The following is a 25,956-nucleotide window of genomic DNA, read 5'->3' as shown; positions in this document are numbered from 1 at the left end:
TTGGTGATTCTTTTTTAATTCATGCCCATCTCTACTTGGAAGATTCCTCACATCCATGCAAGAGAGAGACAAGGAATCATATTTTTTTTACAAACTGCAAAATTAGTGTCCTTCTTTCTTTTGGAAAGCAAAGCACACACATACAGAACAATCACAGGATAATGGGGTGGATGTGCCAAAAGAAGCAAACAACCCATCGCATACTACTCCATCTTCCATGTCCATGCAACAAAACAGGTGGCCGTTTTTCACAATATGTGCTTTGTGCATTAAAGTGTTACATGTATTCTTTGAGCTAGTTTGCTTAATACAATACCAAACAATACGCAAACATAGATGCTCAGCTTCCTGCCAGCCTGTTATAATGGTAGGCAGTTTGCCATTTATCAATAATTGAACTAACAATGGAAAAAGCACAACCGCTTATTTTGATATTGCAACTGTTCTATTGACTCAAGGACAACTAGGAAATGCTTGTTCTAATAGCTTCTGGTTTTCAAAGCAATTGGTCACACACAAAGCAACCGTCTTTAAGAGACCCAGTATTTAATGGGGTTCAATGAGGAAGTTGTCCTTTTCTTACTTTCCTGGAAACTGTTTAAGTGGGTGAGGAAAAACCAATTCCGTTTCCAGTAATTGTGCTGCTCTATTGTAATGGTTGCAAAGGTACAAAGGATGAATAAATCACATCCCCCATCACTAGTTTATGCAGGAACATTTCATTCCCTCTCCCGAGGATTAATAGCTCCCATTTATGACGCTCAATAAGACCAAACCCCCAATGTTTGCAAGACAGGAGAGGAGACGCAGCCTCAACGACTGCTGTTTTAGATAGGGGAAACATGTCTTTTGCAATCTTATTTATTTATTTATTTAAAATATTTTTACCCCACCTTTCTCCTTAAAAGGACTACCCGACAAACATAGAATTCAGTACTTGATGAGCTTACTTTTTTAAAAAAAAACACCAACTGTCTAGTTCATAAGATGGCAAAGGTGAGCTTAAAATTAGAAACAAAAATTTTGAGGCCAGGATTTTGGGGCACTGTTCCAGCCACCTGGGAAGCCTGGCTCTTGCTTTGAGGGAAGCATTCCCAGAATGGTCTCAGCAGATGCTGTTCTAAGAGTGGGATAGGTAAGAATCCAGGGACCTTTTTCCAGCCTAAGAACCCTCTCCGGGGCATGACAAACCTCTCCAGATGAGAAGGCTGGTTTTACGTATGATTTTTAAAGTTTCATTTTTAAAAACCCAGCTCAGATTTTGGCTAAAGCAACATATGTGAGGGGAGCACCCTTGTTCAAAGGGAAACTACCAACTCCCAGGCTGCCAACTCCCATTTTTGCAGAAGTGGTGAATTTGCCCCATATTTTAATGTGATGCTCACACGACCTCTCCAAGGTGCTGAATCTATTTTGAGAGTAGAATTGGCCACTTGGACGGCTCCTGGAAAGTTCAAAGAGACAAGTGGAACAGATTCACTGTTCTAGTGAAATCAGAGCCACCATCTTCCAGAACAATGCCCTCTATATGGAAGTCCTTTATATGGAAAGAATTCATCCTCAACTTGTGGGGATTAAGTTCCTTCTGGAGTGGGCAACCCGGGCACAGAACCTTCAGTCTATTAGCAAAGAGGTATACATTCTGCAGAAGGTGTGAATATACCACAAATTGCTGCAACTCAGTGGTGGAGCAATGCTTTGAACACAGGAGGTCTCAGGCTCCACCTTGAACATCTCTAGTTAACTCTGGGAAAGATCTCTTGTCTAAGAATCTTGGGTCCAAGCTATCTAAAAGACTGTGTCTTCCATTATGATCCTGCTTGGTGTTATGATAACCAGGAGAGGCCTTTCTCTTGGTCTCATCACCTGCACAATTAGTTAGGACACAGGAGAGGGACTTCTTGGTTGCAGACTTTGGAACTCCTTCCCACAAGAAGCCAGGCTAACCCCATCTCTGCTGTCCTTCCACAAGCGAAGACCTTTTTTTTTTCAGGTAGGCTTTTCTTTACATGTCCACTTGACCAAGGAGATTTGATAAGGGAGCATTTTTTCCTGTGTTTTACTTGTATTTTTAATATTGCTCTTATTGTGTTTTAATATGTTTAATGCTTTTTAAAATAGTGTAATAATTTATTGTTTGGCTTCTAACTTTGTTTCTTTTCAATGCTGGAAGCTGCTTTGGATCCTTCAGGAGAAAGGCAGTAGGAAGGAAGGAAGGAAGGAAGGAAGGAAGGAAGGAAGGAAGGAAGGAAGGAAGGAAGGAAGGAAGGAAGGAAGGAAGGAAGGAAGGAAGGAAGGAAGGAAGGAAGGAAGGAAGGAAGGAAGGAAGGAAGGAAGGAAGGAAGGAAGGAAGGAAGGAAGGAAGGAAGGAAGGAAGGAAGGAAGGAAGGAAGGAAGGAAGGAAGGAAGGAAGGAAGGAAGGAAGGAAGGAAGGAAGGAAGGAAGGAAGGAAGGAGCAAGCTGATGGTGGATGGGAGGGAGGGAGGAAGGGATGGAGGGAGAAAGGAAGGAAGGAAGAACTTAAGGACCTGTCTATGCAGACAACACTAAACTAGAAGGAGTGATGATATGACACTTTTAAAAGCAATTGTCAGTGTTCTTCCTAATTAATACAATGCATGTAAATAGTGGAACTTTGCTTTCTTGGAGCAAAACTGGAGTTTCTCTGGTGCAAAAGGCATGTTGTAAATGCTGGTATGAAATATTTACAGGCCATCCCAAGATTACTTTAAAGCGTTTTTTAATTTATTTTTTCTTTTGAAAATTATTTTAGTCCCTACAGCACTGAAAGCCAGAGAAGCAATTTCCTTTTTCAGCTCCAAACCAGGAACAAAACAAGTATTCTCCTATGGTAGATTCTCTCTATATTTTTCCGCAATAAAGTTGAAGGAAACCCAAGGTCACTGATGGTAATGTATTTCTTTGCCATCTGAGCCCTCTCTTTCACAGTGGCTGTCCCTTATTATTTTAGTTCCATTGGATTAACCGTGTAATGGGCCTGTCCTTTATTGCCAGCACAGCTGGCTTGACATTTACGGTGTAAAGCGCATGCCCACCCAAAGCCACAATACACCAACACACCAGAAAAAGATGCATCCAAGTATTAAGTTTTCTGTCTCAAAGTTTCATGTTGAAAGTTAGAGAGGAGAAAGAATAGGCTGGGGTGGGGTGGGGGGATAATAATAGCAGAATGATTTCTGCAATAACATCAGACGAAGAGATGTTTATTGGAAATTTGTGATAGGATTTCTCTAACATCCTCAGAAAGATTGCTTCACTTATAAGCCATCATGGACAACCTCATATGGAACAAATTCTATTGTATGGACTCCAGAAATGGAACTAGTCCTATTATTAAAACTGCAAGATAAAGATGTGAGCTGAGGTGTGTATATGTCTGCAGGGGCTGAATTGCAGCGTGCGAGGCTATGATTATGAATTTCAGAGAAAGAAAAAATTACTCGTTCAGACTATGATTTTCAGATTCTCACATCGGGAAGGTGAAGGGACAGCATAAACAAAGGGCATTTTTAACACATATACCCTCATACATGCGTACACCCACATATGAACACATTCCATATGTGTTGTCTCTGATACATTCTTGGTATCACCTGGCACGATATAGTCCCAAACAGAGTAGTCCTAGAACAAACTGGAATTTTTAGCATGTATTACTGAAACAGCGCCGTCTACGTTGGCTTGGGCATGTCGTGAGAATGGCTGATGTTTGGATTCCAAAAGATCTCCTGTATGGAGAATTAGTGCAGGGAAATCGCCCCAGAGGGAGACCACAGATGCGATACAAGGATATCTGCAAGCAGGATCTGAAGGCATTAGGAATGGACCTCAACAGATGGGAAACCCTGACATCTGAGCATTCAGCCTGGAGGCAGGCGGTGCATCACATCCTCTCCCAATTTGAAGAGACCCTTGTCCAGCAGGCCGAGGCAAAGAGGCAGTCCCGAAACTAGCAAAACCGGCAAACTGGACAAGGGACAGATTGTATTTGTCTTCAGTGTGGAAAGGAATGTCACTCTCGAATCAGCCTTCTCAGTCACACTAGACGCTGTTCCAAGACTTCCATACAGAGCATGTTACCATAGTCTCTCGAGACTGATGGATGCCTAAATTCAAATCCACCCTCATACAATTAGTATTTCTTGAGTATTCCTGTTACAGAGTTAAATATTTGGTTTCGAAATGTATCATTACATTCAGGTTCTACATTCTTTCAGGCGCAAACTTCGTTAAGCGCTGTCAAACTGAAACCAAATTATAGTGACCTTAAACAGGGCTTTCAAGGCAAATGAGGTGTTCAAGAAGGGGTTTTATCTGCTCCACCACCATCCCTACTGAGTTTCCATGGTTGAGAATTGAGCCTTGGTATCCTGAGTCCTAGGCTGTCACCCTGTCCATTGCACTGCACTAAGTACTATCCACCCATCAATAAATTATGTAAGGCCCCCAACATTGCACCACAAACAGAAGCAGCATCTCTGGCTATTTACATACAGAGTAAGTACGTGGATGAAATGATCAAGAGTTTTGCCCAGTTCATTTTCACCTGGACATACTTTCAGTTTAAACTATTGGGTATGAGTCAAACAGCCCTAGGAGCACAGATGCCAGAGTGTCTACTCACAATAGGGATCATAGAACATAACTTTATTCCTTTATTTGGCTTCTATGTCGCCTTTCCACCAATGCACTCAAGATGCTATACAACAACTCGGGTTATCGTTGTTCCACCATCAGAGAGGAGGACATGGAAAACATTGATTGCCAAATTAAATTAAATTGAAGTTAAGTTTTTTTAAAAAAATTGACATGCATTATTAAAAAGGACATCAAGGAAAGAATGTTGTATTACCTCTACTGTATATTGAATTTTGTATAAATTTATACTTTCCTACTTCACCTGGAGTAGGAAATGGCAAGCTACTCCAGTATCTTTGCCAAGAACACCCCATGATCAGAAAAAAAAGGCTAAAAGATATGACGCTGGAAGATGGGCCCCTCAGGTCGGAAGGCGTCCAACATGCTACTGAGGAAGAGTGGAGGACAAGTACAAGTAGCTCCAGAGCTAATGAAGTGGTTGGGCCAAAGCCGAAAGGACGCTCAGCTGTGGACATGCCTGGAAGTGAAAAGAAAGTCCAATGCTGTAAAGAAAAATACTGCATAGGAACCTGGAATGTAAGATCTAAGAACCTTGGGAAGCTGGAGGTGGTCAAACAGGAGATGGCAAGAATAAACATCGACATCCTGGGCATCAGTGAACTAAAATGGACAGGAATGGGCGAATTCAGCTCAGATGATTATCATATCTACTACTGTGGGCAAGAATCCCATAGAAGGAATGGAGTAGCCCTCATAGTCAACAAAAGAGTGGGAAAAGCTGTAATGGGATACAATCTCAAAAATGATAGAATGATGTCAATACGAATCCAAGGCAGACCATTCAACATCACAATAATCCAAGTTTATGCACCAACCAGCATTGCTGAGGAGACTGAAATTGAACAATTCTATGAAGATTTACAACACCTTCTAGAACTGACACCAAAGAAAGATGTTCTTCTCATTCTAGGGGACTGGAATGCTAAAGTAGGGAGCCAAGAGATAAAAGGAACAACAGGGAAGTTTGGCCTTGGAGTTCAGAATGAAGCAGGACAAAGGCTAATAGAGTTTTGTCAAGAGAATAAGCTGGTCATCACAAACACTCTTTTCCAACAACACAAGAGGCGACTCTATACATGGAAATCACCAGATGGGCAATATCGAAATCAGATTGATTATATTCTCTGCAGCCAAAGATGGAGAAGCTCTATACAGTCAGCAAAAACAAGACCTGGAGCTGACTGCGGTTCTGATCATCAGCTTCTCATAGCAAAATTCAAGCTTAGACTGAAGAGAGTAGGAAAAACCACTGGGCCACTCAGGTATAATCTAAACCAAATCCCTTATGAATACACAGTGGAAGTAAAGAACAGATTTAAGGAACTAGATTTGGTGGACAGAGTGCCTGAAGAACTTTGGATAGAGACTCGTAACATTGCCCAGGAGGCAGCAACGAAAAACATCCCAAAGAAAAGGAAATGCAAGAAAGCAAAGTGGCTGTCCAACGAGGCCTTAGAAATAGCAGAGAGAAGGGAAGCAAAATGCAAGGGAGATAGGGAAAGTTACAGAAAATTGAATGCAGACTTCCAAAGAATAGCAAGGAGAGACAAGAGGGCCTTCTTAAATGAACAATGCAAAGAAATAGAGGAAGATAACAGAAATGGAAAGACCAGAGATCTGTTCAGGAAAATTGGAGATATTAGAGGAAAATTTTGTGCAAAGATGGACATGATAAAAGACAAAAATGGGAGGGACCTAACAGAAGCAGAAGACGTCAAGACGAGGTGGCAAGAATACACAGAGGAATTATATCAGAAAGATTTGGATATCCCGGACAACCCAGACAATGTAGTTGCTGACCTTGAGCCAGACATCCTGGAGAGCGAAGTCAAGTGGGCCTTAGAAAGCCTGGCTAACAACAAGGCCAGTGGAGGTGATGGCATTCCAGTTGAACTATTTAAAATCTTGAAAGATGATGCTGTTAAGGTGCTACATTCAATATGCCAGCAAGTTTGGAAAACTCAACAGTGGCCAGAGGATTGGAAAAGATCAGTCTACATCCCAATCCCAAAGAAAGGCAGTGCCAAAGAATGCTCCAACTACCGTACAATTGCACTCATTTTGCACGCTAGCAAGGTTATGCTCAAAATCCTGCAAGGTAGGCTTCAGCAGTATGTGGACCGAGAACTCCCAGAAGTACAAGCTGGATTCCGAAGAGGCAGAGGAACTCGAGACCAAATTGCTAACTTGCACTGGATTATGGAGAAAGCCAGAGAGTTCCAGAAAAATATCTACTTCTGCTTCATTGACTATGCGAAAGCCTTTGACTGTGTGGACCACAGCAAACTATGGCAAGTTCTTAAAGAAATGGGAGTGCCTGACCACTTTATCTGTCTCCTGAGAAACCTACATGTGGGACAGGAAGCAACAGTTAGAATTGGTCATGGAACAACTGAGTGGTTCAAAATTGGGAAAGGAGTATGACAAGGCTGTATACTGTCCCCCAGCTTATTTAACTTATATGCAGAATACATCATGCGGAAGGCTGGACTGGAAGAAACCCAAGCCGGAATTAAGATTGCCGGAAGAAATATCAACAACCTCCGATATGCAGATGATACCACTCTGATGGCAGAAAGTGAGGAGGAATTAAAGAACCTTGTAATGAGAGTGAAAGAGGAGAGTGCAAAAAACGGTCTGAAACTCAACATCAAAAAAACTAAGATCGTAGCCACTGGTCCCATCACCTCCTGGGAAATAGAAGGGGAAGATATGGAGGCAGTGTCAAATTTTATCTTCCTGGGCTCCATGATCACTTCAGATGGAGACAGCAGCCCTGAAATTAAAAGACGCCTTCTTCTTGGGAGGAAAGTGATGACAAATCTTGACAGCATCTTGAAAAGCGGAGACATCACCTTGCCAACAAAAGTCCGAATAGTCAAAGCTATGGTTTTTCCTGTCGTGATGTATGCAAGTGGGAGCTGGACCATAAAGAAAGCAGACTGCCGAAGAATTGATGCCTTTGAATTGTGGTGCTGGAGGAGACTCTTGAGAATCCCCTGGACTGCAAGGAGAACAAACCTATCAGTTCTAAAGGAAATCAACCCTGAGTGCTCACTGGAAGGACAGATCCTGAAGCTGAGGCTCCCGTACTTTGGCCATCTCATGAGAAGAAAAGAGTCCTTGGAAAAAACCTTGATGTTAGGAAGGTGTGATGGCAAGAGGAGAAGGGGACGACCGAGGATGAGATGGCTGGACAGTGTCTGCGAAGCAACCAACATGAACCTGACACAACTCCGGGAGATAGTAGAAGACAGGAGGGCCTGGCGTGCTCTGGTCCATGGGGTCACGAAGAGTCGGACACGACTAAACGACTAAACACACACACACATACTAATATGCTAATATTGTATATTTGTATTTGCAGATGCTAATAATTAGTATCATTAAAAATTACTATTAATTAATATTAATATTATTAATATTTAATACAAATTATTAATAAATATTGCTATTAATACTCATATTAATAGTAATTAATGCTTAGCATTTGAATATGCTAATATAAAATATGTACAGTGTGTATATATAAGCCAGCTCTTTATGCACCCAAGTTACTGGAGCCAAGTCTCTGCTCATAACATGGGTCCAATCCTGACGGGCTCAAGCAGCTGGCTCAAGGTTGACAGCCTTCCGTCCTTCCAGACTGAGTACCCAGCTCACTACGGGCGGCGGGCAATGTATAACTCGCATAATTAAATTGTAAACTGCTTAGAGAGTGTTTTAAACACTTTGAGGCAGTATATAAGCAGCACAGTTTACTGCGTTATGATTTGGCATGTGCTGTGAACAGGGTTTCAGCCATTCTGACGTAATTGTAGTTGAAAAAGCAGCTTCTCCAAATTCTGTTTGGAACCCAGCAGAAATCTGAAGTTTAGGTCCCGCCAGGAAAAGCTAGCCTGTCTGTCTAGATTTCCCCACAGAGCACTCCTTTGCTGTGTCACTCTTTCCGAACCAAGGCATGACCCAGAGTCGGTTTTTTGTAAATCGCAGACAGAGGCGATAATAATTCCCTGTCTTGTTGGTGGCTTATCTTTAAAAGCAAATGCAGTCGTACTCTCCAGAAATGAACACTGCAGCCTGCCTTTTGAATTCTCTTCTTTGGCTTTTTTTTATCTGTCTCTTGCAAGGTGCAGACTTTCTGTTTCCAGATAATAGCTTTAGGGATGGGTTATTATACCAAGCAGTCTTTGGTCCTCAGTCCTGCAAGCGAGCTCAGCGCCATCAACAGCGGCTAGGATCCATGAGGTTCACCGTGTGGAGCCCTCTCCGATCCCAGCACTCAAAACCTGATGGGGGTCTCTAGGCAAACCTTGGGAAATTCTGACCCTCCCTCTCCCCCTGTGATTTTCCTTGGGGAAGGATCCCAGCTCTCTCCTCTGTGATTACTGAACATTTCAATTCTCTTCCCTCCCCCTTTTGATGAAAAAGAAGCTCAGCTCCTGAAGCTTTCACAGCAAACTGCAGGATGCTAAACTTAGGCATGAAGGCAAGACCTAGCGTTAGGCCACTGGAGATTTTGCTAGGTCACGTTGCAGCTGCTGGAGAGGCGACGAGTGACCCAAAGCAAAGGAGGTGGGGAGGTCATAGGATAGAGGGCAAAGCAGGATACCGATGGTCTAGCTTGGGTCGGAAAAAGCAGAACAGATGAAGGGATGGTGAGCTCATCTCCGTGAACCCATCATGGGAGCGAAGCAGGGAAAGAGAGGCTTTGTGCCTGCTTGTGAAATCTCCTGGACTGGAAGTCATTTCGGCCTTTCTCGCTAACCTTTCTGACATCTGATTTTGGCCCTGAAGGCCCAAGAATAGCATCTAAAGAAAGAGACCAACAGCACAAAAGGGCAAACTACAAAGTCTCTCTATGAAGAATCAAAAACAATGTTAGGCAATAGCTTTAGTGAAGGTAAAGGTTCCCCTTAACATTTAGTCCAGTCGTGTCCGACTCTAGGGCATGGTGATCATCCCCATTTCCAAGCTGTAGAGCCAGCATTTTGTCCGTAGACAGTTTCCATGGTCACGGGGCCAGTGTGACTAGACACGGAACACCATCACCTTCCCACCGAGGTTTAACCCACAGCGCCATCATGTCTCACTACAATAACTTTATTAGCCCACTTAAATGATATTTTGGTGAGCCAATAAGGAGCCAAATCCAGTAGAATGTCACAACTGGAGGAGGCCGATTGAATCAATGGAATTTACAGGGGTATTAATTCACCAAATCCCATCAGTTCAATTGGGTTACTTTTGTTGTAACTTACTACTGGATTTCAGCCAGTGTGGTGTAATAGAAAGAGTGTTGGGTTAGGACTCAGGGAACCTGGGTTCAAATCCATACAGGACGACAGGAACTCACTGGAGGGGGGCTATTAATGGTAAACCATTGCTTGGACACCATACATATAAGTAACTTGATGACCTAGAAAACAACAAAAATGTGATTTAAAAGGAGGATTTTGATGATTTTTCCTCAAGGCAGGCATTACAGAGTTTGGGGTAGAGGGAGAAATAGCCCCCCCCCCCGAGTTCTGTAAGGCCATAAGCTGCCAAGTCAGAAAAAGGTTAAGGCGTCATCTATAGCTACTGAAGAGAAGGTATAAGATTTTAAGGGCGAGAAGCGTTGAGGTCATATATACTTCTCCAAATTAACTATTCAGGATGGCTTACAGAAAATGGAGTGAGAAAACATGAGCAATACTGGAAAACGAATGAATCATTCACACAGTAAAACTAATTGACAGATGAGAAAACCATTAAGAAGCATATGCCTCAAGAACAAAAGGTTTTGTATTTTCTTTCTGAAGGAGGAAAGCTATTTGGCCCTCGCCACGCTTGTTCAGATTCCCTGATCCCCACCTTCCCTTGGCTTCTAGATACTTTACAAGGTGTTCCTTCCAGTATAGTTCAGAGCTTGCTGTTAGAGAAAATGCCCCAGCTTTTTGCAATTTGGCCCAAAATCACATTTTCAGTTATGAACATCAGAACACATCCAGCTCTGCTTATGTATAGTGATTGGATCAGCCAGGCAGGAGGGGACGAGAGAAAGATTTTAATGTTTAAGGACGAGAGAAAGATTTTAATGCTTCAGATATTTCAACCATGTTTTTTAAAAGTTCTGAACAAATGGGTACAAGTTATCACACATAGGCATCTACAGAAGACCAATGCTAGAACTTAGAGATATTGTCTTTTGGTGTCTTTTGGTGTCCAGCTTCCAACCCACCTACACACCCCAGCTAGTGGCCAGGTTGGCTGGAGGATTTTGGCAATTGTAGTCCAAAAAATAATTTTTTTCTAAGATGACTCCTGGTTAAGCATGGTTCTATGTGTTTGCAGGATGCTGCACAACTGGAGATTTAACAACAACAACAGGAATTAATGCTGATCTGAAATGGGAAGAAAGAGGAGCTTGACAGAAAAGCTTATTAAAATCAAAACATTATCTAAACCAGTGGTTCCCAAACCTGGATCTCCAGATGTTCTAGGACTACAAATCCCAGAAATCCTGGCCAGCACAGCTCATGGTGAAGTTTCCTGGGAGTTTTAGTCCAAGAAATCTGGGGACCCAAGGTGGAGAACCACTGCCCTAGACCTTTGCACTGATCTGTTTATGAATCCTTGCTAAGGGTCTGAGGATGTTGAAGATGGGAGTGATCCCTGAAGATCAGCCCCATGACCAGTAAAGCACTCTCCTCATCTTAATAATAGTTTTTATTTGCCCTTTCTGAGATCACTGTATCTAAGACTAATTGCCTTCACACTCTTCTGAAGATATCATATCCAGTTCATGATTCCAGACTGGCTAGGATCACGGGAGGACGAAGCAAACTAGTGGAAGGTGAAAAAGATGTTGGCAAGATAGCAAAGAGGAAAAATAATAAGGGACATTGATTTTGAAGAAAGGCTAAAGGTTAAGAGTCAAAGTTTGGGCATGCTTTAAATATTGACATCACCACTTTTCTGGCAAAAGGCAAGCCTACGATTCATGCCACTCAACACTTAGTAGCACTTTTCAAATACAGAGGAGGGGCAGGATCTGTCATCAATCACCCCAGAGTGTAGGACAAAGAATGGGGTCAAGCTACAGGAAGCCAGATTTAGGCTGAGTATCAGGAAAAAAAACCCTCTTAAATGTTAGAACAGTACGACAATGGAATCAATTAGCTTGGGAGGCATTCAAGAAAAAACTGGACAACCCTATGTCAGATCTGCTTTGATTTTGATTCCTGCCTTGATCAGACGGTTGGACCCAATGGCCTTATAGGCCCCCTCCAACTCAATTATACGATGATTCCTTGATTCTATTAGCAAAGGAGACCCTATGCTAAATAGCTTTGGGGGTTGTCTCACAGAGTTGAACAGAGGAAGATGAAAATAAGTCGTTCTTACTTACTGAAAAATCTGCATCTTCTGCTCTCAGGTGGTCTGCGATATAATGGACACCCTCCACAGCTAACTTCAAGGCAGGTGACATCAGCAGAAGCTGCTGATCTTTCATGCCCAGAGTCTTGCTCCCTTGCCCTGCTGTGTTGGTTGACTCGTTTTTTTTACACTTGCATTTGCAATGAGTAGGCTTGGCTTTGGGCTGCTTCTCGTTGAGATGGCACCGCGGAGAGGCCGGTGACCCACTGGACTGTCCGTTGGTCTGTGAGGATTCCTCTTGCAAGTAGCAATATTGGATGCTCCTGGACCGACAGCGTATGGTTCCTTCTTCTGCCTTTCCTGGGCTGCTGTACATCTGTTGGACACTGAGTGATCTGCTTTTGGAGATCGAACTGGATTGGGCGTCTCCCAGTGGGTGACAGGGAGGTTGGAGGGACGTGCAACTAGCCCGAATGGGCTCTGCAAGCAACATGGAGTACTGTCCAGAAGGTGACTTGCAGACGGGGGGTGGTTTCACTTGGTCATCAAGATGAGCACAAAAAGAGGAAGTGGGTGATTGCTCGTTGCTTTGGGGACTATTGGAGGATGAGGTAGTGAACTTGGGTTCCACTTCAGTCTCAGACCAGAAACGTTGAGAGTTGGCTATTTTGTGCATGGATTCGATGAGCTTCTTGCAGTTGTCCTTCACAGTCGAAGGGCGCTTCATAAAGAGGAGACGTGGGACAATATCGAGGAAGACCTTCCTCACCCAATCTGGCATAGTGTGGGTGCGAGGGGAGCGGTGGTGGACATTCAGCACGAACACAGTGATGATGATGGACAAGGTGACAAAAATCATTGTGAACAGCAGGTACTCCCCAATCAAAGGGATGACCAGGGAGGTGGAGGGGATGATTTCGGTGATGAGGAGAAGGAAGACAGTTAAAGACAGAAGGACTGAGATGCAAAGAGTGATTTTCTCCCCACATTCTGAAGGCAAGTAGAAGACCAAGACAGTCAGGCAGGAGATCAGGAGACAAGGGATGATTAAGTTGATGGTGTAGAACAGAGGGAGCCGCCTGATGATGAAGGAATACGTGATGTCAGGATAGATCTCTGAGCAACACTCATACTTCTTGCTGTTATAATTGCCCACGGCATTGATGATCACCCATTCTCCACTTTCCCAATAATCCAGTTGGTCCACATGGCGATGCATACTCTCCAGGTCTATCTTGGCCTTGTCGTAAGTCCACGAGCCAAACTTCATGGTGCAGTTTTGCTGGTCAAAAGGGAAGAAGGTGACGTCGATGCTGCAGGAGCTTTTGTAGATGGCTGGAGGCATCCATTTGATACGTCCGTCGTAGAACAAGTGGGCTTTGGTGAGGTGGGTGACGGCAAAATCCCCGTCGGCACTGCGTGAGGAGAGAAGAAGAAGAAAACCAAAGATAACCATCAGAACAAGACCTTCTCAGACATAGGGTTATTACGGAGTTGTCCCAAAATGAGCTATGCTTGGATGGATCATTGCTTAATGTGAATTGTGTTTTGTGATATCCTGGGTTGCCTAGAAAATTGAAGCATGTGTTCCCACGTCCTGCATAGACACTCGCCCTGTCCTGCCCTTCTTGCAGCCTGTCCTGAAATCTTTCAAGATGGAGTGGGACAGAAGTACGCAACATAAATAAATAGCAGTATGGATATTTCTCCTCCTCTCTGTTATTTGCTTCCTCTTTAAAAAAAGAGTACTTAGGACAGCACACATCAAAAGTACTTATTTCTCTAGTGGGAGGTGTGTCAATTGGTTTCAAATAGACCTGAGATTACAATGATAAATAGAGTTATGGCTACACCTGTCACGCATTGTGTGTCTTACCCAACTACCCTCCAATGCAATTTGTAAAATGAATGAGCACAGAAAAGCCATTGAATTTTGCTCCAAATACATTTGTCCAGATAGAAACCATCTTGCATTCTTCCACTAAAACAGGGTGCACAGGGACAGTGCGTCTTGCTCTGCAGCATCGACAGTATAACAATGGAACCAATCACCTTGGGAGGTAGTAAGCATTCTGATGCTGAAGGCATTCAAGAGAAAATGGGACCCCCATCTGTCAGATCTGCTTTGACTTGGATTCTTGCATTGAGCAGGGGGTTGGACTAGATGGCCTTATAGGCCCCTTCCCACTCCATTATTCTGAGATTGTATGATTCCAAAACAAGCAACTCTCAGGCAACTTGTTTTGTTCTAAAGATATTGTTTCTTAACAACTAGAAGTGAGGGTCCCCCTCACATACTACCAAGTATGACAATGTATGACAGTGACTCTATAACATGATCCAGGAAACTGGCCACCAGCTTCACGGAAGTTACCTACTTTACAACCCTCTCTGATTCCAGATGGTCTGTCTCCCATAGCTAAAGAGACAAATATACAGGGACAGAAATACAGATTTGAATAAATATGGTTCGTTAGTACTTTGTAATATGGCTTCACATTTAAATGCTTGAAGCATACTGATCCATTTAAACACTGTAGTCACACAGGAATCCCCTCTTCCCCATACACACATTCTAAATTCTTTGTTCTCTAAATTCTTTTTTTTTCCTCATTGATTTATTCTGTCTTGACATGTTGAAGCACCTCAGTGGGGAATTTGCAGTATTCAGAAGATTCCTTGCTTCAAAGACTAGAAGTCCTATTTTTACACTCAACAAGGCTGTGATGGTCTAGCCGGGGGAGGCGTTGACCTTTCCATTAATTTTTACACTAGCTGGGTCACACACTTCTCAGGCTGTTGCGGGGACCACTCCGACACCTTTACACATCTTTTAATGCCTAAAATCCCAGTGGCGGGTGCATTTTTTGTTAGTAGACTGGGTTCCTTTTTCTTAGCATCACACAAAACAAATAACAACGAGATATTTGTTTAACTATCAAACTGGATTGTTATGTAGGGACTGCAGTAGAGACTAATAAGGAGGAAGGGAAAAGCAGGTTCTCAAGTATAAGCAATATGCAAAGATGTTCCCAGAGATCTCATCTTTTCAATCCTTAACTCAGGATATGTAGTATTTTGCTTAAATATAGAAAATAAGATTACCTCTGTTGGTAGCCTCTTTCACAAAGAGTTCACCCAAAATCAGGTCTCCAGTTCTACAAGATAATGCAGCTTAACCCTGACCATGTTCTTACAGAGATACCAATTGCTGCTGATGGGGTATTTGGTACACAAATACTACCTACTGGTTTTAGATTTATACACGTTGTGTGGTCTTTCCCATTAAGATTTGGTTTGGAGGTTTGTTAGCACAAAGCTGTTCAATTGCTACAGGCTGGAGATTTAATTTGTGCTCCTGTATGAAACTTGCTAATTGGGGGCAAGTCACATGGGGCCCAGAAAAATCCAAAATAAAATAAAATAAAAATCTCATGTTCAGAAATATGCCCATCTGACTAAATTTTATTATATGTTTTGGTAGTGTTTGTGAAGTCTTACACATCTATAGCAATGGCACAAAACTGGGAATTTTCACACAGATTTTTGCTTAGCACATTTTTGTTTATGGCAGTTTACACAGTAACGTAAGATTCAGCCTCAAAGAGTTCACAGATTAGATTTCAACAAGGAAGAAACTAAGAATGAGAAAGTTGAGAGGAACTGATACAATTCCATCTACTTCATTTTGTTGTTAGTTGTTTAGTTGTTAAGTCATGTCCAACTCTTCATGAATCCACAGACCAGAGCACGCCAGGCCCTCCTGTCTTCCACTGCCTCCTGGAGTTTGGTCAAATTCATGTTGGTAGGTTCAGTGACACTGTCCAACCCTCTCATCCTCTTCTCCTCTTGCCTTCACACTTTCCCAACATCAGGGTCTTTTCCAGGGAGTCTTCTCGAGAGATGGCCAAAGGACTGAAACCTCAGGATCTGTCCTTCCAGTGAGCACTCAGGATTGATTTCCTTGTGTTGTTGGACAAGAGTGTTTGTGATGACCTGCTTGTTGTCTTAAAAAAAAAACTCTATTAGCCTATGCCCTGCTTCATTTTGAACTCTAAGGCCAAACTTACCTGTTGTTCCTTTTATCTCTTGACTCCCTACTTTAGCATTCCAATCCTCTATAATGAGAAGAACATCCTTTTTGTGTCAGTTCTAGAAGGTATTGTAAGTCTTCATAGGATTCATCAGTTTCAGCCTCTTCAGCATCGGTGGTTGGTGCATAAACTTGGATTACTGTGATGTTGAAAGGTCTGTCTTGGACTCATACTGAAATCATTCTATCATTTTTGAGATTCTATCCCAGTACAGCTTTTCCCACTCTTTTGTTGACTATGAGGGCTACTCCAGTTCTTCTACGGGATTCTTGCCCACAATAGTAGATATGGTAATCGTCTGAATTGAATTCACCCATTCCGGTCCACTTTAGTTCACTGACGCCCAGGATATCAATGTTTATTCTTGCCTTTTCCTGTTTGACCACATCCAGCTTCCCGAGGTTCATAGATCTTACATTCCAGGTTCCTATGCAGTATTTTTCTTTGCAGCATCGGACTTTCCTTTCACTTCTAGGCACGTCCACAGCTGAGCATCCTTTCAGCTTTGGCCCAACCACTTCATTAGCTCTGGAGCGATTTGTCCTTGTCCTCCACTCTTCCTCAGTACCATGCCAGACACCATCCGGCCTGAGGGGCTCATCTTCCATCATCATATCTTTTAGCCTTTTCTTTCTGTCCATGGAGTTTTCTTGGCAAAGAGACTGGAGCAGCTTGCCAATTCCTACTCCAGGTGGATCACGTTTAGTCAGAACTCTCCACTATGTCCTGTCCGTCTTGGGTGTCTCAGCACGGCATAGCCCATAACTTCTCTAGATTACTCAAGCCCCCCCCCCTTCACCACGACAAGGCAGCAATCCGTGAAGGGGTCTACTTCATTTGGTGGGGATGAAATCTAAAGAATTAAGCGAAAGATGGCATTTTCTCAAGTCAAAATTAAATAATACATTTTGACTGGAGACTCCATTTTTTTGGTTGTTTTTTGTTTTTAGGCCAATTGGAGAAGTTTTTCTCCATTTTTGATTTTCCAAAAGGTCTGGATACAATGTTCCAGAATCCCTGGCTTTTAACGAAGGTGGTTGGAGATTCTTAGAGAGGAAGTCCTATACAGCTAGAGTTTTAAAAAAAGCACTGAACTACAGGATAAGAGATGGGCACGAAGTGTCAAACTGGTGCTTCATGATGGTTTGTGGTTTGTGGGTACCTCCAAACCATGAACTATAACAACTGTCCCCCAAAAAACAAACTGTCCCCAGTTCATTATTCAGGGTTATGCTGAGGGGGTGACCACCTCCTCTTGTCCCCATCATCTCCCTCCCTTGCCTTGAAGTTACTGAGGCTGCCTCCACCATCTTGGTAAGTAGCAGGCCCAGATCCTTGCACGGCAGCTGGGCCTGCTGCCTATGTGCCTGCTAAATGGTCAGCTAAGTGGTGGGGCAGTAGTGTGTATCCCATTTTGCTAAAGCAAAACAAAGCAGCAAGGGAGAAAAAGTTTGGCACTCTGCTTTGTTTCAGCAAAACAGGATCCTTGATCTGAACCATGAACCAAACCATGAACCAGCCCAGTTTATGTTTATTTTTTTCTAGCACATGCTTCAGTTCATGTCCATCTCTATACAGGACGAGTAGAAAGATGGGCGATACTTGTTTTCTGGACCCCAGTAATATTTACGCTGGGAGTTGTAGTCTGTCCTCCACTGTCATGGAAATGGAAGAGGAGATACAACTTCAACAGACCATGGAATGGAAATGGGGAGGAGGCAAGGTAAACTGCAATTTTTTCCATTCAAAATCCAGATTCTTATCCACTCTGGTACATTACCATCAAAGTACCCATAATGGATTGGCAGCATATTTGTGTCTGTCAAATTGTTTTTTTACTGACAGACAGATGATGATAGAAACTTAATGACATCACATTGTTGCATATTATGTCTGCAATTGGGAAACGTAATTACTCAGTCTGCTTTGCAAGTAAATGTTTAGTCTGGAAGGGCTGACACCCAATTTATTAATTATCACAGTCAAGTTCCAGTCTAATCACTGAGTATCCAATCTGGTGGCAATCAACCAAGCAAGGGATCTTGGCATTGCATATGAAAACTTTGGCCCAGTGTGCCACGGTTATGAAAACTGCTCCCCAGCTTCACTTCCTAGAAGATCCATTTTTGTTCCTATTCAGCATTGGTTAGCCCTCATCTAGATTACTGTGCCCAGTTCTGGACACCACACTTTAAGAAGGATTTATTTATTTATTCCATTTATACCTCGCCTATCTGGTTACTAGGACTACTCTAGGCAGCTGACAAACTGGAGCAAGTTCAGAGGTGGGCAACAAAGATGATCAGGGGACTGGAAACCAAACCCTATGAGGAAAGACTGAAAGAACTGGGCATGTTTAGCCTTGAGAAAAGAAGACTGAAGGGAGACAGGATAACACTTTTCAAATACTCAGCCATACAGAGAAGAGGCAGTATCTCTTCTCAATCATTCCCAGAGTGCAGGACACACAACAATGGGCTCAAGTTACAGGAAGTCAGATTTCTGTTGAATATCTGCAAAAACCTAACTGTTAGAGCTGTACAACAATGGAACCAATTACCTCGAGACGTGGTGAGCACTCCAACACTGGTGGCATTCAAGAGAAACATAGACAACCGCCTGGCAGATCTCTATTGATTTGTATTCCTGTATGGAGCAGAAGGTTGGACTTGATGGCCTCATAGGCTCCTTCCAACTTCATGAATCTATGATTCTACTTTTTTGAAGCAAGACCAATTTCCTAAAAATTTCACCATGTTTTGAAGATTATTCGGGGGCCCTGTGGCATTTGCATGGGTGGGGAAAACAGCTTTCAAATAGAGGCTCACTTGTTCCAGAAGCTTCTGGGCACACAATTTTCCAGTTAGGATGGAATTTTTCTGCAGTCGAGGAACTCAGAGAACTGTAAGGAGAAGGGGGAAGCATGAAAGGCTGCATTTATTCAAATACAATTTCTTTCAAGGTTCATAGAGCTTACATTCCACGTTCCTATGCAGTGTTTTTCTTTACAGCATTGGACTTTCCTTTCACTTCCAGGCACGTCCACAGCTGAGCGTCCTTTCGGCTTTGGCCCAACCACTTCATTAGCTCTGGAGTTACTTGTCCTTGTCCTCCGCTCTTCCACAGTAGCATGTTGGATGCCTTCCAACCTGAGGGGCCCATCTTCCAGCGTCATATCTTTTAGCCTTTTGTTTCTGATCATGGGGCGTTCTTGGCAAAGATACTGGAGTGGCATTGCCATTTCCTACTCCAGGTGGATTGCGTTTAGTCGGAACTCTCCACTATGTCCTGTCCGTCTTGGGTGTCCCTGCACGGCATAGCCCATAGCTTCTCTGAGTTACTCAAGCCCCTTCACCACGACAAGGCAGTGATCCATGAAGGGGGTAATTACAGCAATTACCTGCAAATAAATCTGCTTATTATAACCAATACTGTAATGTCAGATTTTGACATTACAGGCCCAGTTCTTTCAGTCTTTCCTCATAGACCAGTCTCCTGATCATCGTTGTTGCCCTCCTCTGAACTTGCTCCAGAGAAGACCCATTCACATAGCCAGTCCCACAGCAAGGGGAATCTGAAAAACTCTCTATTGATGTAAGTAAATGAGTTTTAGCCCTTTTTGTTTCTACCAGGAGCAGGTCTTTTGTAAAGCCAGTGGCTCTTAATGCCCCATCAAAGACCTAACTACCCTCACATACGTTGCATTATAACAGAGACTGCTTGCAATAATATACAGTCAGTGCAAAAATCCATTTTCCTGCCAGCTATTGTGCAGATTGCATCTACGCTGACAAGAGACAGGGAAGCCTGGAGAGGTGGATGATTTTGTACAACTTGCCACCAAGAACATTCCAGGACTTAGAGAACTAGCTCCACTACACCACCGATTGTAACCAACTACTTCCCATCTCTTATCTTACGCTGAAACAGTTTCTGTCTTTCTTTCTCACTCTCTCTGCATTGTGTTGGAATGGACATAGATCATGGCTGACAGCAATTTCTTGCAAACCGTAGGCTCTGCCAGCAGCTCGTCCGATTGACAATTTCATCTCTGCCACCTCGAGTTCTGAGTGGTATGTCATTTACATCCTCCGCTCTCCATCTCAGTATATCTAGAGTCCTCCTTCCAGAAGGCAAGCGAAAGCAATCAAATCCCCATGCTGTTGCTGTCGCATCACATCTGTGCACCGAAGCAACCATGAAAAGTTCGGGGCAAATCTGTACTTTTCATAAATGGAACATGTTTCTCCTAGATGAGTTCTCTCTCAGGAAGGGGACGGCTGGTAAGAGACAGCTTCTCCATAGAATAAATTTAGTAAGATTATTTCAAATTAAAGGCAGACTATCTTTTCCTTGTAGGCCTTTATTTGCTTTTGCTTGTGCAATCATCTGCAAGATAACCTTCTTTCCATACTTTCTCTTCTCTTCCACCAACCCCTTAAAAAAAGGCCTCTTGCCTGACTCCACAATCATTTGGACCCAGATGAAGAGGATCATAGAATTATGGAGTCTGAAGGGGCCAATAAAGCCATCGAGTCCAACCCCCCTGCTGAAGGGGGAGATCCAAATTCGAATCCAGATCTGACAGAGGGTTGTCCAATTTTCTCTTGAGTGCGTCCAGCATTGGAGCGCTCACTACCTCTCAAGCTACCGGTAACTGGTTCCATTGTCATACTGCTCTAACAGTCAAGAGGTTTTACCTGATATTCGACCAAAATCTGGCTTCTTGTAACTTGAGGCCGTGTTTGTGCATCCTGCACTCTGGGATGATCAAGAACAGATCCTGCTCCTCCTCTGTATAACAACCTTCCAAGTATTTGAAAAGTGCTATCCTATCTCCTCTCAGTCTTCTTTTCTCAAGGCTAAACAGGCCCAGTTCTTTCAGTCTTTCCTCATAGACCAGTCTCCTGATCATCGTTGTTGCCCTCCTCTGAACTTGCTCCAGAGAAGACCCATTGAAATCAATGGAATTTATAGTAAGTGCATCATGATAACCTTAACTTTCATGGATTTCAGGGGTCTGCTCTAGAGGCAGACAATTTTGGCAAGTCTGGTCCTGACATTTTTGCCCTTAGCACCAATTTGAAAATGGCCCCAAATAGGCCATTTCCATCTTTTATTTCTGAGGTTAAGAGAGTGGCTGGGGGGGGGGGACAGTACATTCCCTCCATTCAAACTACTACTCCTGGAATCTTTAGAAGTCTCGGAGGGGGCTTTGATGGCCCGGGGGGGGGGAGAAACCACTTATTTGGGACTTTCCCTCCACTTTTCCGAATCTTGAACAGAAGGCAGAGGTGGCTCCATTAGTTGCAGCTTTTAATCTCTGTTGTAATGTCATCATATGTTCTTCTCCCCTCTAACTATATGAATGTAGTGTGGTATAGCAAGCAGAGTGATGGTTTAGGACTCTGGAGAACAGGGTTCGAATCCCAACGTGGCCATGGAAGCTCACTGTGGGAGTGGAGCCCGGTAAAACCTCCCCTTAAATCTCTCACTTATCTCGAAAGCCCTGCTAGGGTCGCTTTAAGTCGATTCTGACTTGACAGCACAGAACACACAACAATTGATTGGAAATGTGGTGCTAGAGGAGAGCTTTGTCTAGAGGGGTGTGGTATAAATCTAAATAAAGTAAAATAAAGTAAAGCTTTATACCCTGGACTGCCAGAAAGACAAACAAGTAGATCCACAAACTGAGGCTGTCCTGCTTTGGGCACATCATGAGAAGGGGGGATTTCCCGGAGAAGACCATAACGCCAGGAAAGGTGGAAGGCAGCAGGAAAAGAGGAAAGAGCAAATGCAAAATGAACTGAGTCCTTAAAGGAAGCCATGGGCAGGAGCTGAGCTGGGCTGTTGAGGACAGGACATTTTGGAGGTTATTCATGGGTGGGGACACCATAGGTCAAGGTAATTTTGCAGCCAGAATTCTTTATGCCAAAAATTGGAAAAGTCTGACGGTACCGAAACAAGAAGATTTTATAGAGAAGATACGGGAAACAGCGGAAATGGACATTTTATCAGAAGTGATGAAGGACTGTCCTTTACAAAAGGCAACTGAAAGAAGGGACTTATTCTATAAATGGACTGAGTCAACAGACATTGTATGAAGAGCATACATTGAAATGAGAACTTAAATCTGGAAGGCAGAAAATAGTAAAAAGAGCAATCTGAAATTTTGATATGGCAATATGTATAGAATGGATGTTATTATGTCATTGTTTCTCCTTTTCCCCCTTAACCTTTTTCCTTTCTGTCACCCTTTGTTAAAAATAAAATTAAAAAAAAAACATAGGTCAAGGTAATTTGATGGCAAATAACAACAACAAACCTACATGAAAACACACTGATGAAACATGGTTACTCCAACCCCACTCAAAAGCCTGCCTTTTGTGGTGTTTTATAAACAAACACTAGCACTCAGCACAAGAGGTACACAGGATCTGGATGCAGTAAAAGGATGGCTTCCTTCAGTCCGGCTTCTCTAACTTTCTCATTTTTCCAAAGCTCAAACCATTTTTGCATCAACTTGGGAACACATTGTAATTTATAAATATTTTGGTAATTGCTTTCTAGCATATACGATTTTAAACCATTTCGCCTAATAGACATATTTCTGCAACCACTTTTCTCTAATATAAATTATTTCTATTTGCAATTTTTATGAGTATACATGTTTTTGTATGCATGAATTCAAAAACACTGCACTGCAGAAGCGAAAGAAACTAAAATTTCAAGAGATAGCTGTATTTCCGTCTACACATTGGTTCCAAAATGTCCGGATAATGTACATTAGCAATGTAATAAAAAACTGAACCAATTTTCATCCCTTAATATGACTGAGGAGATGCAAATGTTGTGAAGGAACCAAATACAGTATCAAAACTAGTAGCCAGCATTGCTTTAGTGCCATGTTCAAGAATTTCCATTTTTAAAAGAGAAGTAACTGTATCACCCCTTTCAGGAAAAAAAAAAGGATAAAACTAAAGAAATCTCTTGTGGCACCTTTAAGTCTAGCGAATTTATTTCAGTGTGAGCCGTTGCGGATTACGGTCAGTTTGAAGAAGTGGATTAAAATCTATGAAAGCTCTTATGGTTTGGTAGCTTTAAAGGTGTCACAATATTTTTGTGTTTATGAGGCATTTCCATGCTTTTCAGGGCATTCTGTACATGTGGAGGAAGGAACAAGCTGTGAGGACCACAACAGCTGTCAGTGGTGAACAAAACTGGGAGAGAAACAAGTGGAGCAAAGGAGATGTTCACATTTCTATGATCCAAATGCAAAATGACTGGTCTGGAGCATTTTACATAATTGTTTCTTGGTGTCCTTTGCCACAGGAGAATACAGAAAATTTCTAAAGCAGGTCATTGCGTTTCTAGTACACTTCCCAGCTGTCTTTAACACACACACACACACACACACAGAGAGAGAGAGAGAGAGAGAGAGAGAGAAAGAGAGAGAGAGAGAGAGAGAGAGAGAGCTCATCCTTTCAGTTTTTTGCTATTTATATACGAGGGGCACAGAAGTAAGCATTTGGGGTTGGGTTTGTCACAAAAAGATCTCCAAGATGTTTCTCAGCTTCGACTCGCTTCCTCTATGGTTTGTGATCAGGAAGCTCAGATGGGAAGAAAAAGTGGAAACGAAGAAAAACAAGGAGGTAGCCATCTGCCCCAAAGACAAAAACAAAAAATCCCAGTCACAAAAAATCCAAGTGAGAATTGTGTCACATTTTATTTATTAATAGCAAGTTGCTTTCTTCTTCGTATGGGAAGAACTTGAGAATGCTGAACGGCTCAGTGGCTTAGTTCTTTAGCTGTGGAGTCAGAGTTTGGTAGTTCAATTCCCAAGAATATGTAGGCATCCTTCAGTCTCGAGAGACTATGGTTTCGTGCCCTGAATAGGGGTCTTGGAACAGCATCTAGTGTGGCCAATTTGAGTGTGACAATCCCTTCCACACTGCAGACAAATACAATCTGCCCTCTGTCCAGCTGCCTGATTTTGCTGGTTTCAGGACTGCCTCTTTGCCTCAGCCTGCTGAACAAGGGTCTCTTCAAATTGGGAGAGGCCGTGATGCACGGCCTGCCTCCAGCCTGAATGCTCAGAGGTCAAAGTTTCCCATCTGTTGAGGTCCATTCCTAAGGCCTTCAGATCCTGCTTCCAGATGTCCTTGTATCACAGCTGTGGTCTCCCTCTGGGGCGAATTCCCTGCACTAATTCTCCATACAGGAGATCCTTTGGAATCCGACCATCAGCCATTCTCACGACATGCCTAAGCCAATGTCGATGGCGCTGTTTCAGTAATGTATACATGCTAAAAATTCCAGATCGTTCTGGGACTACTCTGTTTGGAACTTTGTCCTGCCAATGCGTCAGAGACAAAGCATATAGAACATGTTCAACTTCCTCTCCTAATTAATAATGATGATGATGATGATGATGATGATGATAATGATGATGATAATAATAATAATAATAATAATAAGAAGAAGAAGAAGAAGAAGAAGAAGAAGAAGTTGTGTTTGTGTTGTGTTAATAATTATGTATATTATCTTCATGTTATTATCTTTGGCCATCTTGACCACTCCATTTAATTGAAAGTATGATACAAATGTTTAGAAGCAGTGAGTAAAAGTAAAAAGAGTGTACATAATCCTGATTGGAAGGGAGGCTGTGACACAGCACTTTCTCTGGGGTGGTAAAATGTAAAATGTAAATTCATTTGTTTAGCTATGCAACTCACAGCCTTGAGATATTGCAATGATTATTAGCATTTTCTTAAGAACAGAAGACAAAACAACATGGATAAGATGAATGAGATGATATTCCAAAATTATATAAGACATAAGGAAATTTTCAAAGCCAATTTTCTTTTAAATTTTTTTTAAGTGGAGGTGTTGAGGGTCTTGTGAGACCCTAAAGGTGCTGAGGGACACATATGGGCCACCCTGATTTGCAGAGATGAGGCAGAATTTGGATAAACAACAACTTGCGGAATTCTCAGGATGCCATAAGACAAGCCGGCCAAGGAATTCTGGGAGCTGTAGTCCAAAATGTAACTTTTCTAAACTTTTCAGGAAAGGACCCCCTTTTGGCTTTCTGATTGTTGGTTTGGTTCCTTTTCTTTGTGCCCGCTTTGCTTTTTGACCCCATGTGGCACTTGGTTTTGCAAAGGCCTCGCCTTCAACCTACACGCCTGTGTCTTTTCTTGTCTATTTATTTCTTCCTCCCTCTCTTTCCTCCGCAGCCTCAATTTGGTTCGCAGAAGAAGACGCCTTCCATGGCTTTATGAAGAAGCGGCCAAGTAATTTCTTACAGCCAATTACAGAGTCAGCACACCCACAACACATTGTGTTTTGGTTTATGGAGAGAATTCCATTTGTAAGGATGGCTGGAGAACTTGGCTGGCATTTATACACCCAAGTATTTACTGCAGATTAACAGCTCAGTGCCAAGAAATCTCAACGAAGCCAGACGCAGAAGAACTGATAAAAAACAAAGTCCCTGCTTCACACTCTAAAGCAGTGGTCCCCAACCTTGGGCCTCCAGATGTTCTTGGACTTCAACTCCCAGAAATCCTGGCCAGCAGAGGTAGTGGTGAAGGGTTCTGGGAGCTGTAGTCCAAGAACATCTGGAGGCCCAAGGTTGAGGATCACTGCTCTAAAGGTTCTAGGTTCCGTTCCCCATCTTGTCTAGGAAGGACACGGGTCACAAATCCCACTGAAGTCCTTGTAGATCTACAGGGATTCAGTAGAGGCAATACTCTTGAGACAAGACAGATCTTTGCATTCACTACAGTCTCTTCCACTGGGAAAATTGCAATCTCGC

The 25,956-nt window shown here is 42.8% G+C and overlaps 1 protein-coding gene across 4 annotated transcripts in view; it reads right to left on the bottom strand.

Moving 5' to 3' along the window:
* The window catches only part of CHRNA4 (cholinergic receptor nicotinic alpha 4 subunit), a 96,806-nt gene that overhangs the window by 14,834 nt on the left and 56,016 nt on the right, over positions 1 to 25,956 (bottom strand). For all 4 annotated transcript variants that reach the window (XM_072996738.2, XM_072996739.2, XM_078392001.1 and 1 more), the window contains one exon: positions 12,074 to 13,457. In XM_072996738.2, coding sequence (XP_072852839.2) covers positions 12,074 to 13,457 — 1,384 coding nt within the window. The remainder of the gene's footprint in view (positions 1 to 12,073; positions 13,458 to 25,956) is intronic.

Source organism: Pogona vitticeps, chromosome 4, assembly GCF_051106095.1.
Source record: "Pogona vitticeps strain Pit_001003342236 chromosome 4, PviZW2.1, whole genome shotgun sequence".
NCBI classification, from domain to species: Eukaryota; Metazoa; Chordata; class Lepidosauria; order Squamata; family Agamidae; genus Pogona; species Pogona vitticeps.
The sequence above is the reverse complement of the archived record's forward strand: the minus strand, read 5'-3'. Positions and strand labels throughout refer to the sequence as shown.